Source organism: Mauremys reevesii, linkage group 25 (genome assembly GCF_016161935.1).
Source record: "Mauremys reevesii isolate NIE-2019 linkage group 25, ASM1616193v1, whole genome shotgun sequence".
In the NCBI taxonomy this organism is placed as follows: Eukaryota; Metazoa; Chordata; order Testudines; family Geoemydidae; genus Mauremys; species Mauremys reevesii.
Genome location: NC_052647.1, coordinates 17,793,009 through 17,808,171, shown reverse-complemented (window position 1 = coordinate 17,808,171; position 15,163 = coordinate 17,793,009). Strand labels below are relative to the sequence as shown.

At 47.1% G+C, this 15,163-nt stretch overlaps 1 protein-coding gene across 4 annotated transcripts in view; it reads left to right on the top strand.

Annotated features, from left to right (window-relative positions):
- The first annotated feature begins 2,036 nt into the window (after positions 1-2,036).
- SLC11A2 (solute carrier family 11 member 2) overlaps positions 2,037-15,163 on the top strand; it is a 40,132-nt gene continuing 27,005 nt past the window's right edge. For 2 of the 4 annotated variants that reach the window (XM_039514275.1, XM_039514274.1), the window contains exon 1: positions 2,037-2,112. In XM_039514275.1, the coding sequence (XP_039370209.1) occupies positions 2,064-2,112 (49 nt within the window). In that variant the 5' untranslated portion in view covers positions 2,037-2,063. Of the gene's footprint in view, positions 2,113-10,715; positions 10,855-15,163 lie in introns of those variants that run through there. The other 2 variants (XM_039514277.1, XM_039514276.1) reach the window with 1 other exon arrangement.

Below are 15,163 nucleotides of genomic sequence, written 5' to 3'. Positions count from 1 at the left end.
AACTTTGCAATTATTGTATGTATTTGATTCCTTTAGCCAATTTTAACTCTCACCTTTCTTTCTTTCTTTCTTTCTTTCTTTTCTTTTTATACATAAACCTTTAGATTTTAGATACTAAAGGACTGGCAACAGCATGATTTGTGGGTAAGATCTGGGTATGTGGCTGGTGCTTTCGGATCAAAAGACCCCTTTTGTTTGATGAAATTGGTTTTAAATAACCACTCATCATTAACTCTGGTATTTTTGGTGGTGATACAAGAACAGGAATGCCTAAGGAGACTGCTTCTTGTTAGCCAGTGTGGTGAAACAGTTTAATTTCATTGCTGGTTTGGTATATCTTATGGGAGAATAACCACCAGTTTTGGGGTGTGCTCAGGGCTGGCTCTACTGTTTTTGCTGTCCCAAGCAGTGCACCAAATTGCTGCCGCAGACAGCTGAAGACAGAAGCTGCTGCTGAATTGCCACCGCTGCGGAAACGCACGTGCTGCCCTAGCGGCACACGGACTGCCCCTGCCCTCTGCAGCGGCAATTCGACGCGCTGCTTGGGGCCAGGGCGGGTGCAAGGATGTTTCGCACCCTAGGCGAAACTTCCACCTTGTCCCCCCCACCCCGAGTCCTGTGGCAGCTCTCCGCCCCTCCCCTCCGCCTTAAGGTGCCCCCCCGGCAGCTCCCCCTCCGCCCTGAGGCCCCAGCTCACCTCTGCTCTTCCTCCCCGAGCATGCCGTCGCCGCTCCACTTCTCCCGCCTCCCAGGCTTGCAGCGCCAATCGGCTGTTTGGTGCCGCAAGCCTGGGAGGGAGAGAAGCAGAGCGGGGCGGCATGCTCAGGGGAGGAGGCAGAGCAGAGGTGAGCTGGAGCGGGGAGCGGTTCCCCTGCGTGCTGCGCCCCCACTTACTTGCTGCAGGCGGCCCTCCCCGTGCCCCCCTGCCCCAGGTCCCTCCGCCTAAATGCCGATAACGACTGGGGCAGCTGAAGATCCGGCCACCATGGTCGCCGCCGAAGGACCCGAAATGCCATCCCCCAAATGCTAGCGCCCTAGGCAACCACCTAAGTCACCTAATGGGTTGCACCAGCCCTGCTTGGGGCCACAAAAACACACGGACTGCCGCCCCTTGCAGATTGCTGCCCCAAGCACCTGCTTGGAATGCTGGTGCCTGGAGCTGGCCCTGGGTGTGCCCTATTTCTCAGCAGTTTGTCCTGAATTGGTATTCTCAGTTGTAACCCACAGAGGCACAGTGATCCTATCCTTTCAGAAGGCCTGGTGGCTGCTTCATAGCCATCATGAGCGTATGTATTCTACCATCTATGGGGAAAGGCTGAGGTGGCACAATACTCACCTCCCGTGGCCTGTTGAGTGGTAAGTCTGTCAAATGAGTATATGGCAGCTCACATTCTGCACGTTCAGCTTTTGCTTATCAGAAGAAATGCACAGAAGCCTTTGTGGGCTTTACTGATAGCTTCCAGGTCATCGATTGATAAATTCAGTCTTTATGAAACTTTCAGATCAGCACTGATCAATGATACTTTGTATCGTATTTACCCAGCTGATGCGCTATCAGTGCTGCACGTACCGCAACACAGCAATGCCAGTTCTGGTTCTAATCTGTCAGAAAAATGACCCGGTCAGAGCAGAGTCCAGCATGTCTCATGTATTTAATTGCCAGAGTGCTGCATAAAGTTCTACCAAATGGCTTTTTGATTTAACTCCCCATATTGATAACATTTGTTCAGGGGAGTGGATAAGCCACAGCCACTTGAAGTAGGGAAAATCCTCTGGATCAAGGTTTCTGGTACCCAATTAATGACCCATTAATAATCACCCTGTCAGTTATTTTCAGAACGATAATAGAAAAGCAGGGTTAATTGTGTTTGGAAAACAACATTCCAGTTGGTTTCTTAAGCTTCTTTCAAACAGCTCTGCCCAATGCCAGCCAATTCCCGGGCACGTCTGAAGTACCCTTATCTTATCGGACGCGAAACACTTGTATAAAGACAACTGCAGAGTGGGCTCCGCTACTCTGTCCCAACAGCTGCAGAGTAAGTGGCAAACACCGCTTCTGCATAATGACTAAGAAATATATTCTGGACCAGAGTTCGCCGGTCAGTGAGCTGGGTAAGTAATCTGAACAAAGGGGAAGAGCTAGGAAATCCATTCCTAATTAGTGGTTTCCTTAATTCAGAGGGTGAGTCAAGCTTCCTTGCTAAGTTTCGCACCTATAGAGGCTTTTATTTTCTCAAAGCAACAGAGCATTGTTCAAATAATACAGTATTTTTGTCACCCTTCCTAGGTGCTGTCAATAGCAGACATTGTCTCATGGGCAGTACCCTCACGTTTATCTTTAGCAAGGCTACTGGCAGCTAGGTTAGATTATCAAAACACAAGCAACCGAAGAGTTTTGGAAGCAACATAAATCTTCCTGCTCCAGGATATAAATTATTAGGGGGTCAGGAAATTTTTTTCCCTGGGGGTAGGCTACCCCATAACCGCCACTGCAGGACTTCTAGTACCTTTCTCTGAAGCAGCTGCTGTTGGCCACTGTTGGAGACAGGATGCTAAACTAAACGACCTGGGACCTGATTCAGTATGAGTGTCCAGCGGAGGGCAACAAAAATGATTACGAGGCTGGGGCACATGACTTACAAGGAGAGGCTGAGGGAACTGGGTTTGGTTAGTCTGCAGAAGAGAAGAGTGAGGGGGGATTTGATAGCAGCCTTCAACTACCTGAAGGGGAGTTCCAAAAAGGATGGAGCTCAGCTGTTCTCAGTGGTGGCAGATGACAGAACAAGGAGCAATGGTCTCAAGTTGCAGTGGGGGAGGTCTAGGTTGGATATTAGGAAACACTCTTTCACTAGAACAAGGAGTCTGGTGGCACCTTAAAGACTAACAGATTTATTTGGGCATAAGCTTTCGTGGGTAAAAAAACCCACTTCTTCAGATGTATGGCCATACATCTGAAGAAATTGGGGGCGGGGGGTTTACCCACAAAAGCTTATGTCCAAATAAATCCGTTAGTCTTTAAGGTGCCACCGGACTCCTCGTTGTTTTTGTGAATACAGACTAACACGGCTACCCCTCTGATACTATTTCACTAGGAGGGTGGTGAAGCACTGGAATAGGTTCCCTAGGGAGGTGGTGGGATCTCCATCCTTAGAGGTTTTTAAGGCCCAGCTTGACAAAGCCCTGGCTGGGATGATTTAGTTGGGGATTGGTCCTGCTTTGAGCAGGGGGTTGGACTGGATGGCCTCCTGAGTCTCTTCAACCCTAATCTTCTATGATTCTATGATAAACCCTCTATTCGTAGCAGCCACAGCTTCCAGCTCAGTTTGATGTCATTTTCATCCTGCCAGGAGGGATTTATCTTTCAGGGTTGCAGACCTACAGGGGAATTTTTCACACTCAACTGGAAATGCACAATTTGCCCTTTTGCCCAGAGACAACCACAGGGACACAAAAAGCTCCACACACATTCGCTGCCTGGTTATCTGTGCTGGATTCAGTGGTTTTGTTTCCCCGATAACATCATATGTAATTATTTTGCTCCCATGTGTTTTAAACGAAAGGAAAGCAGCATTGCAAAACTTGTCTGCTTGGGGAAAAGTTGAAGCTTCAGACAAATATAATGATCTTTATTCTCTCCAAACCCCTACGGACATTAACTAAAAGCCTGCTTGCTTGTCTACAAAGCTCTCTCCTATTCCAGGAGTACAAGCAAGCATGTGCTATGTGCACTGTGGCACACAGTTTAATTTGTCGAGGGTGACATTTCTTATGGTGACTGGCAAGTTTTTCTCTTCTTCATCTGCCCTTAACACATAGTTTGATCTCTCTGTCTTGCATTCCCTGATGTGTCAGGGTGAAACAGCAGGTCTGTTTGGGTGGATTATAATAAAATTGCGGGGTGGGGAAACAGAGATAGGGGAACATGCAGTGTGTATGGACTTTTGAAATTGCCACAGTGATGCACCACTCACATCCCAATTCTATTCTGACTGTATCACAAACTTAGGTGACAAAATTTCTTTCTTTATTTTTGCATTATACTTTGCAGAAAATAATTATTTCAAATATTTGATCTCTAGGTTTCCCTAGCCACAAGTCACTGTGGAGCTGTGTGGGAACCAGAATTTGCCTCCCACATGAAAGTTTTAATTTCTGAATAAAAACGTCCTTCTGTATTGCAACAAAAAGTCAGACATGGGAAATTTTCCATCGGAGGGACATTTAAAAAAAAAAGATTCCATATGGGAAGAACTGAAATGGAACTTGTTGACAATTTCTGGTCCCATCTCCCCAGGCTCTGTGGCAGTCCACCAGGTGAGCTGCTGAGGATCCACGGAGGGGCAGGAAACCTGCTGGTTTCCATCAAATTGATACATTATTGCAGCATTTTGGGACAGAAAAATGTTCTGTTGGAAATTTTCCAACCATCTCTACAGAACAGAACACTCAGTATATTTAATAAGGGGGAAAATCATTTATACTTTATGGAGTTAAGTAATAAACCAGCGAAGGATAAAACAGACTTTTACATCACGGAACAGATTTTTAATATGTTTTATAAGAACTAGAGTATTCTCCATTAGCCAAGCTATATAAAATCCTTGTAGATGATTTTGTAAAAAGCAAAGTCAAGGATACTGCCATAAGCACATATTATAATAGGTAGGAGTAGAACCTGGGAGTCTTGACTTCCAAAGTTCCTGCTCTAACCAATGGACTCCATATTTGTTATTTGGAGAGGCAGTGAGATCCAGTGAATGGGGTACTGGATTGCAAGCCAGGAGCTCTGGGTTCTGTTCCCACCTTTGCCACTGACTTGTTGGGTGGCCTTGGGCAAGGTATTACCTCTTTCTGTACCTTAGTTTCCCCCTTCCATCCTCCTCTCTTTAAGTGTGATCTCTTCTCAGGGATTGTCTGCCTGGCACGCTGGGGGCCCCCATCTCAGTTGGAGCCTCTTGATGCTACTGTAATACAAATAATCAAACTGATATAAATATAACCACTTTTCAGTATTTCTCAAGACACTACTGGAACATAAATAATAATGACATTCTTTTCAGTTCCACGCAGTGTAGTAGTTGGCAATAATGTCAGTGTTATAAAAAAAAATTCTGCACAGAAGCCCCATTGCTCTGGAAGCGGCTAGGTCCTAAAGATCATGCACCAAGTTGTCTTGATCAAATGGTCTCTGTCTGACCCCTCAGTTCTTGCACAAAGAAGGATTCTGTTTATCTAGGTACTTATATAGGTCCCATCATTATAGTATCTGTCTCCCAAATATGTAAATGAGCATTAGGCGACTAGAGATCTCTGAAAATCTGGGCCTTTATTCTCACAGCTCCCTGGGAGGTAGGGAAGTACAGTATTATCCCATTTTACAGATGGGGAAAGTGAGGCATGGAGAAATTAAACCCACATTTTTTTCAAAAGTGGCCACTGATTTTTAGGTCCCCAACTTGACATACTAAGGCAAAGATCCTCGAAAGTATTTAGGTGCCTAAATTGCATTGATTTCAACCTTTGAGGAGTGGGAGGGCCTGTGTGCTTGTGTACCCTCTGCTATCACCATGCTCTCGGATGAACTCTCACAGAAAGACAAATGATAAAAGACAAAAACATCCTATCACCCATGGGTAAACACTTCAGAAAGCGAACACCCTATATCTTGACCTGTCAGTCCTCATCCTCAAAGGAAACCTGCCCAACACTTTCAAAAGATGAGCCTGGGAGCTTAATTTCATAACTTTGTTAGACACTAAAAATCATGACCTTAATAAAGACACTGGATTTATGGCTTATTACAACAACCTGTAACCTACTAACCCCCCTTTTTGTCCTTCAGCTACAGGGCAAATTCAAATTTCAGCTTGAATGGTCCCTTAGAACACATGCTAACTGCTTATGCTAAACAATGTTTGATCTTGTATGTAGCACAAAAGCTTGTCTCTCATCAGCAGACGTTGGTCCCATAAAAGATACAGGCTCACCCACCTTGTCTGTCTACTATGGAAGTCAGCAGCGGCTGCGAGCGCACAGTGCCTTTGAAAGTCAGTCCAAGGCACTTCACGTGGGGCTCCCCAAAGACAGGCAGCAGTTACCCCAAGGGGTAAATGCTGCTCTGTTGGGTACTTCAGATTTTCTGTTCACAGGGAGGCTTGGATAATAGTTTTTCTGAAAGGGGGCAGAGCTTTAAGGGAATGTGCTGCTGCCATGTGGTCTGATTAGGCTGTGAACTTCCCAGGACAGAGAGCTGTCTTCCTCTGTGATTGGGATGCGGCCAAAAAGGGGTTACAGTCACCTCCTCCCTAGAGACCTCCCCCTCTCATCAATCTCCATTGATCACTAGGGCCTAGCAACGCTGTTGGGCTGGGTCTCAGGCGACCTGGGTTCTAGTTTCTGCTCCGCCACTGCCCTGCTGGGCATTCTTGGACAAGTCAGGGCTCTCTGCCTCAGTTTCCCCAGTGCAGCACTGCACCAGAAGGCCCTGCATCCCCAAGGTGGAGCTGCACTAGAAGGCCTTTTGGTCCCAGTACGGAGCTTCACCAGGAGTGGTCCCTGTCCCCACTACGGACCGAGTGTCTCTAGTGCAGAATTGTACCAAGAGACCCTGTGTCCCCACAGTGGAGCGGCACCGGGAGGCTCAGTGTCCCCACGGTGGAGCTGCATCAGGAGGCCCAGTGTCCCCACGGTGGAGCTGCATCCGGAGGTCCTGTGTCCCCACGGCGGAGCGGCACCGCGTGGCTCAGTGTCCCCACGGCGCAGCTGCACCGGGAGGCCCTGCGTCCCCACGGCGGAGCGGCACCGCGTGGCTCAGTGTCCCCATGGCGCAGCTGCACCGGGAGGCTCAGTGTCCCCACGGTGGAGCTGCACCGCGTGGCTCAGTGTCCCCACGGCGCAGCTGCACCGGGAGGCTCAGTGTCCCCACGGCGGAGCTGCACACTGAGGCCCTGCGTTCCAATCCCCACCACTCCGCACAGGCACGCGCGCCCGCTCCCGTCGCACTTTGATTGGCTGCCCCGGGAGACCGGCCTCAGCGGGAACCCCTGTGCGTCATCACGCAACGTAAGGGCCAGCCGCCGCGGGCCCAAAGGGGCGGGGAGCAGGGGCGGCCAGGGGGCGGGGCCGGGTTGCCGGCGTTGCGCCCGGGAGCCGAGGGACATGGACCCGGGGAGGCCCCAGGGAGGCCCGCGGGGCCGGGCGGCGGGGGCTCCGGTGCGGGGGGGTGTGCGCGGGGCCCGGCTAGTCTGGGGGGGAGGGGCGAGGAATGGGGAGGGCGTGTGGGATGGCCCGGGGGGGAGAGAGTAGCCAGAGGGGTGGGACCCGAGAGTGGGGAGGAGTTGGCCCGGGGAGGGGGCAGAGGTATTGGTACCAAGAGAGCAGAGGATTCTAGAGGGGAGAAGCTGGTAATGGGGAGGGTCCGGGGGTATTAACTGGCACTGCAGGGTCCATGGGGGGGTATTAACTGGCACAGCAGGGTCCATGGGGGGGTATTAACTGGCACTGCAGGGTCCATGGGGGGGGGTGCATGCCCTGGAAGAGGGAGGTCGCCGGGGGTGGGAGAGCACAGGTCACCGGGTAGGGGGGGTTGGTGCAGATCCCTGGGATGGGGAAGCAGGTAGCACACGGGTGTTGCGGGGGTGGCGTATACTCCCGAGGCAGTGAAGAGGTGACACCCTAGGGGGTGCAGGGAGGGATGGTAGCTGGGTTAAGGGTGCTGCATACCCCTGGGGGGGTTGGTTAACGTATACACGTGAGCCATTGGGGCAGGAGGCTTCCACTGCTGTTGCAGCAGCCATGTGGGCGGGGAGGAGGAAAGTGACTTGTGACTCAAGTCTGTACAGCAGGATATATTATATTCATCTCAGTCTTATGCGCTCTTCCTAGGACAGTGCCCTTTTGTGGTTTCCTGCATTCAGCACGCCAGACGCTAACCTTGCATAACGGGCACGATGACTGTGCATGCATGGCCTGGCATTTCCCTATGTGCTCTGTGACCTTGTGCTGTCCCAGAGCCTGTGGAGGAGTTTGGCATTAGTGTCACCAGCTTGTTGGTGTCTCAGTGGCTTATTGGAGTTTGAGTCTCAGCAGGATCTCGCTGCCTGCTTTTTTGTTGTTGATGTTTTGGGTTTTTTAAGTGCCTAAAGTCTGCTTTGTGCTTTAAAGGCCATGGCAGAGAGAAGATCCCTGCCCCAATGAGCTTACAATCTTAATGTGCTATAGTGATAAGTACTGGACAAAGTCCTTAGGGCCAAGCAGATGATATACAGAGAAATGTGTACAACACAGTATCAGTGACCATGCCCTGCCCTTCTCCCCAGGCTGGTGTTTTGCTATAAACTTTTAATTTGGATTGTAATTTGATGTAAGATAAATAATTTTGCATTTCTTTCTTGGCCTAATCTTCTTTCTCCCCATCCTCTTTAGTTCACTCCAAGTGACTCTTCTTGTTTTTGCAATGTGAAAAATGTTTCTCTGCAGTCTGGACCTTGACTATACCTTGACCAAGAAATTTGGACCTTGACAAAAAATAGTTGACTCCCCCTGATGTAATGCTTTGTTTGAAATGTGGCGACATCACATATCTCTGTGCCTGTCTTAACCATGAAGCATGGACTAGTGTTTGTCTTAGTGTTATCACAAAGCCACATCACGTGTCCTGGAGTCCAAACTCCAGTGCTCACTATGTGTGATGCCAAGCGGGATGAAAAGTTACATTAGTATTCTGTTGTTGTACTTTTTGGCGAACACACTACAGCATGATGCCAGGCTCAGCCCAGGGAAGGTTGTTGTAACCCTTCAAAAGTTTATATCCACATCTGGAACTCCTGGGCATTACCTTCAAGAGAAAATACCTCTTTAGTGAAGGCTCAGGTATAAGCAGAACTTTTGGGTGGAGCATTCCCAGAGTGAAACCAACACAGGACTCCCACTAAGATCCAGATGCTTCTTGAAAGGATACTAAGATCAGAGGGGTTTAAACTCTCCCTAAGTCCCTTTGGAACACATCAGGAAATGGGAGTATGTCTCCTGCTCCAGATCTCCTTTCTCAACAGATCAACATCTATGTTTTTCCTCCAAGGCAGCCTGCAATCCAAAAATGAGCGACTCGAAGCATAGGATGAGTTCTGGGTTAGAATGACATTTGAATCTGTGTGAAGAGGCGGATGTTTAAAGCAGAAGAGATGCATGCATCATATCTTCAGATACATCAAATGCATGTCTTTGTGGCTCCCTCAGTGAGGAATACTGAAACCGTTGTTGAAAAGACGGTTTCATCACTTAATTCAGTGAAGGCATTTGCAGTGGAAGGGGCTTTCAACAGAATTAAAAGGAAAGGCTAGATCATAAAATTATACTTCATTACCCACTGTTCTTTTGAGACGTGCTAGAGATCTGAGTGCAGAAAGGGTTTGGAATTATTGTGTGTCTGTCTCCCAGGGTGTGTGTGTGTGTGTGTGAGGGATGGATGGCCATTCCCCCTCTTTGCCCTGCTGAGCCTGGGTGCAGGGAGGCGTTCTGCTCTGTTTGTGCTGAAATATCTAAAAAGGGATAATAATGGAAAGTGGTTTTCGTTCTCCTATAACTAAAATAGACTGGTGATACAAAAGTACTCAAGATAGTTAAGACCCAGGCAGACTGTGAAGAGCTACAAAAGGATCTCTCAAAACTGGGTGACTGGGCAACAAAAATGGCAGATGAAATTCAGTGTTGATAAATCCAAATTAATGCACATTGGAAGACATAATCCCAACTGTAAATATAAAATGATGGGGTCTAAATTAGCTCTTACCACTCAAGAAAGAAATTGTGGAGTCATTGTGGATAGTTCTCTGAAAACATCCACTCAATGTGCAGCGGCAGTCAAAAAAGTGAACAGATTGTTGAGAATCATTAAGAAAGGAATAGATAATAAGACAGAAAATATCATATTGCCTCTGTATAAATCCATCGTACACCTATTTGAATACTGCATGCAAATATGGTCACCCTATCTCAAAAAAGATATATTAGAATTGGAAAAGGTTCAGAAAAGGGCAACAAAAATTATTATGGAACAGCTTCCATATGCGGAGAGATTAATAAGACTGGGACTTTTCAGCTTGGAAAAGAGATGACTACGGTGGGTATATGATTGAGGGCTATAAAACCATTACTGGTATGAAGAAAGTAAATAAGGAAGTGTTATTTACTCCTCATAACATAAGAACTAGGGGTCACCAAATGAAATTAATAGGCAGCAGGTTTAAAACAAACAAAAGGAAGTATTTCTTCACACAACGCACAGTCAATCTGTGGAACTCTTTGCCAGAGAATGTTGTGAAAGCCAAGACTATTACAGGGTTCAAAAAAGAACCAGATAAATTCATGGAGAATAGGTCCACCAATGGCTCTTAGCCAGGATGGGCAGGAATGGTGTCCCTAGCCTCGGATTGCCAGAAGCTGGGAATGGGCAAAGGAGATGGATCATTTAATGATTCCCTGTTCTAGTCATTCCCTCTATGATGTAATGGCCAGGGATGGGGTTAATTTAACCCTCTTGAGCAATTTAAGTCACTTGTTCAGGAGAAGCTGATTTTACCCATAGTCATCTGTCTTGCTGAATCATCTTTTCCACTCCACCCTCCCCCCCCCCCCTTATCTCTGGTCATCAGAATGTCTTTGTGTGTTGAAACTGCCCAGATAACAAGAGGAATGCTATAAAGAGACTGCTTTGGGAGGGCAAAAGCTTTCACAGAGAGGAAAGAGACAGTTCTGTAGTCTGAACACTGACTCTCACCCTTGGTCAAGAAGAACTGACTAGTGAAAACTTCTAGTGATGTAGCGGTGTCGGTCCCAGGAGATTAGAGAGACAAGGTGGGTGAAGTAATATCTATTATTGGACCAACTTCTGCTGGTGAGAGAGACAAGCTTACACAGAGCTCTTCTTCAGGTGATGACTGGCACAGAAAGGTGTAGGTGTTGGGAAGCCCCGGGAGGGTCACACTGCAGGATGCGGGGGGAGAGTCTAGCTTTATAATGGAGGGTGAATGGCTAACTGGATATACCAAAGCAATTCAACTGTAAACTTTTGGGGGCTGGGACCCTGTGTTTGGACAGGGCCTAGTACAGTGGAGTCCCTAATTGGGGCTCTTGGCTGCTACCACAGTCCAAATAATGAGCCATAAAGAAGTGTAGCTGTGTTTCCCATGTCTGTGGGTAATGATGCAGAAAGATGCTGGGATACCGCTGTGGGTGAGCACTGTATAAATGCCCAGATATATAGGGTGACCAGCTAGCAAGTTGTTTAAAATCGGGACAGGGGATGGGGGGTAATAGGCACCTACATAAGAAAAAGCCCCAAATATCAGGGCTGTCCCTATAATATGAGGACATCTGGTCACCCTACAGATATGGATAAAATAACCATATGGCCCTGCTCAGAGTTCTGAGGGAGGGGGTCCAGCATTCTGGCTGAATGAAGCCTGCTTAAAAACCAGTAACTGCTCCAGCATGGAGAGATCACGTGGCCAGCAGGGAAGCCAGGGAGGATCAAAGCTCAGCACCATGCAAGAGCCTCTGTAACCCTACCTGCTTTTGGTATGTTACTAGATCAGGTTCCTCCTTGTCTATTATACATCCCCATCTTGTGGTAATGACTGGCAAGCAGTCATCAGCTCTTCATGCTGACCAGTTTACTGCTGCTGGGAAGCAGAATTGCAGAACCCTAGAAATGCCAGTAAAAAGAAAGGCCTCGCTGGACTGAAGTGTGTAACTTTGTAAGTAGTGGTTCAGGATTTGTGCAGGAGAATGGTCTGTTGTTTGCTGCAAGAGGTATTGAATGTCTAAACAAAAGAGGTACTGTATTTGCCTTGTGGACTAGAGCAGCTTCAGAGTGTGTGGAGAATAATAATCCAGAGTAGAACACTCCTCCCAATTACCTGTTGGAATGTTTAAAGTTCAAGGAGGCATGCACACAGAAATTGTTGCTCTTCATATTCTAGAGCAAGGTAGTTGGGATAAAAAATGATCCGAAGCAGAAATGCCTGATGGAGCTGTGTAATGTAGTAATCGGCCTCAAAAATGGATTCCTCCTTCTGAGGGGAGTGACAGGGTCTGAATCTTTCCTTGCCAGCTCTTTAGACCTTGTCCATCTGACACCGCCTTCCCTGTTGTATTGGCTTTCACAGGCCTGGCTATCCTTTTGCTTTAATTCCAGAGAGTTGTGTGTGATCAGCATGTGGATATGTTGCATTACTGGGAATGTCATACACAAAATTAAAACCCACAAATTATTGCAGTGACTACTCGGATCCAAGAGGGCAAAAACATGGCTTTCTGCAGAGACCCACAGGACATCTCTAAGCATTTGGCTGGTGGGGCTTATCCAATCAAACTCATAGATTTTAAAGCCAGAAAGGACCATTAGATCTTTTATTCTGACCTGTATCACAGACAATATAACTTCATCTAGTTATCTTTATATTGAGCCCTGGTATTTACTAAAATGTGCCTTTCGGAAACGCATCATATCTTGACATCAGCAGATGGAGAATTGACCACTTCCCTCAGAAGTTTATTTTAAGGTGTTTCCTTCATGCCCCGCCTATTGTGGTTTGTTAGTACAGATGAATGGAAGTGGTCGAGCATGAGGTGTTGAATAGCATGTTGTAAGAGGTCAGTGAACGATGCTTTCAAACGTAAGCGTTTGCTGCCTGGACAAAGGAATCACAGAATATCAGGGTTGGAAGGGACCTCGGGAGGTCATCTAGTCCAACTCGCTGCTCAAAGCAGGACCAATCCCCAGACAGATTTTCGCCCTGAATGGTCCCCTCAAGGATTGAGCTCACAACCCTGGGTTAAGCAGGCCAATGCTCAAACCACTGAGCTATCCCTCCCCCAGGCATAGTGAATGAATGTGTCATGAGAGTTTAAACTGGGCCAGGGTTTGTAGCTTGTCAGCAGAGATAGGAGCGAAATGGTTTATCTCGCACTCAGAGAAATGTGTTTTGGAAGGCGATATTTAGGTCAGTCTCTTCCTGTAACGAATGTTTGCCACATGATCGTCTTCCCTTTTGCCTTTATTTTAGTTCTCTGAGGTTGGTGTTAATAGAACTTGCTGCAGAAATAAGTAACTTCTTTCCTTCTGGGGAACTTGTTTTGAGGGAAACACGATGTATTGAGGAATCTGTTCTATTAGGTTTTAGAATTAAGATTTCATCAGAACGGCTTCTAAAAATCTGTAAAGCTTTAAAATCCAAAGGGAGGATGTGTGTGGATTGTGTTCTGTAAATAGGCTTCTGTAGAGCAATGGATAACGTTTTCCTAAATTACTTTTGAAAATGGGACTTCAGAAGCACCTAAGTAACTTAGGAGCCTAAGACTTTACCCCTAGGGACTACATCTCCTCCACTATAAGGTAAACTATGCTGAAAGCTGTCTCCACTGTCCTGTAGAACAGTGGTCTCCAAAGTGGGGTGCGCAAGAGGATCCTTCGGGGTACGTGACTGGAGGAGCGTTGCCGGAGCAGTGCTGCTTCGGCAGTTTGGGCGGCTTTTTTGTTGTTGCTTGGGGCGGCAAAAATGGTAGAGGCGGCGCGGCAGGGGATGCGTACTGAAAAATTTGTTACTGGTGGGGGTGCACGATCAAAAAAGTTTGGAGACCACTGCTGTAGAAAATCAGCCAAGATCTCTGTCCAGCTGCTCTGGATGGTTGACCTGACCTACCTGAGCAACAGCAAGCTTATACTCTGGTAGATCACATCCATTGTAGTCAGTGATCCACTGTAAGAGAGAACAGTCCTGGCCAGTTTGGGATCACTTGCATATCACACAGTCACCTGTTTAGCCTCTCTGCCCTGTTCTGGCAAATTACCTTGTAATTTACCTACTCTGAAATTACCTACTCTGAAACTTGGTATTTGAGTTTTTCAAACTATTCTGTAGGATGTGCTTGCATTTGTTGCTGGCTTTTATACACCAACAGAGAGAATGTTTGTGTTGGTGGTGGTTGCTTAAGATTCTAGTATTAAAAATCATTTGCAGCTCTTGTTTTGAAAGAATAGTAAAGACGACAAGTCACATGCTCACATAACTAAGATGGGTAAAACTTTGATCTAGCCTTGAAGATGGGTGCCCATCTAGGAGGGAACTGCTTATGCAAACTAGCAACTAAGTCTAAGGCAGAAGTACTATGCTCTTGATCTAAAAGAATGTCTTTGGCATCAAGTCTTGCTGATGTTATGTCCGATAGTTTGATCTTGGTGGTGCTGCTGAAATTGCTGCAGACTGTAGTAGTTTCCACATCATTGGATCAAGGTGATTATTTCTCCTAACTGTTTTAATTACCACACTTGGTCAGAAATGTAGCTGCAGCAGCAGAATGCTGTGTAGTGACAGCATTCATATCTGTAAGGGATGTGGGTCTCTGTGGAGTTCTGCTGCTTTTAAGACAACAAGAGTATATGGCATGTGTAACCCACACACCTCCTGAGTGTGGTCTCTCTCATCTAGTGGCATGGAGACCACTTTGAGAGAGAGAGATTGATTGAGTCTGCTCTACAGCCTTAGCTAATAGCCAGTTGGCTTTTAGCTCAAGCACTAAGCTCCAGAGGTCCCAGGTTCAATCCCACCTGCTGATGACCAGGGTCTGTCAGTGTTACAAGTGGGGGCTTGTCCAGGCTGTCAACTGGGAAGTCTCTGAAGCTTGGGACTTACTTCCTGAGCCAGGGGAAGTATGTAATCCAGACTCTTTCTGGGTGTGGTATTCTGTCCCATCTAGTGGCACTGAGACCCCTTAGAAAGAGAGAGATTGAGTCTGCTCAGCAGCCTTAGCTAACAGGCAGATGGCTTTTAGCTCGTGGTAGAGGCTCATGTACTAAGCTCCAGAGGTCCCCAGTTCAATCCTGCCTGCCGAAAACCGGGGTCTGTCAGCGTTACACATGTACCAAAACAGCTTTCAAACTAGGATGACCGATTATCTGGTCTTCTTGTACCGGAAGAGGTGGAGGATTTTTTTTCACTTGCAGAACAGGTGAAAGCTAAAGCATTGCACCAAAATATTGCAGCCTTTGTACGTGGCAAATGAAATCTGACGTGCTTTTTGAGGCACTGAAACAGACAGTCTGAACTTCTGTAGGCCCTCATCTAAGGTGAGCAAATGTGCTTGTTAGTCCCTGAAGAGCAAA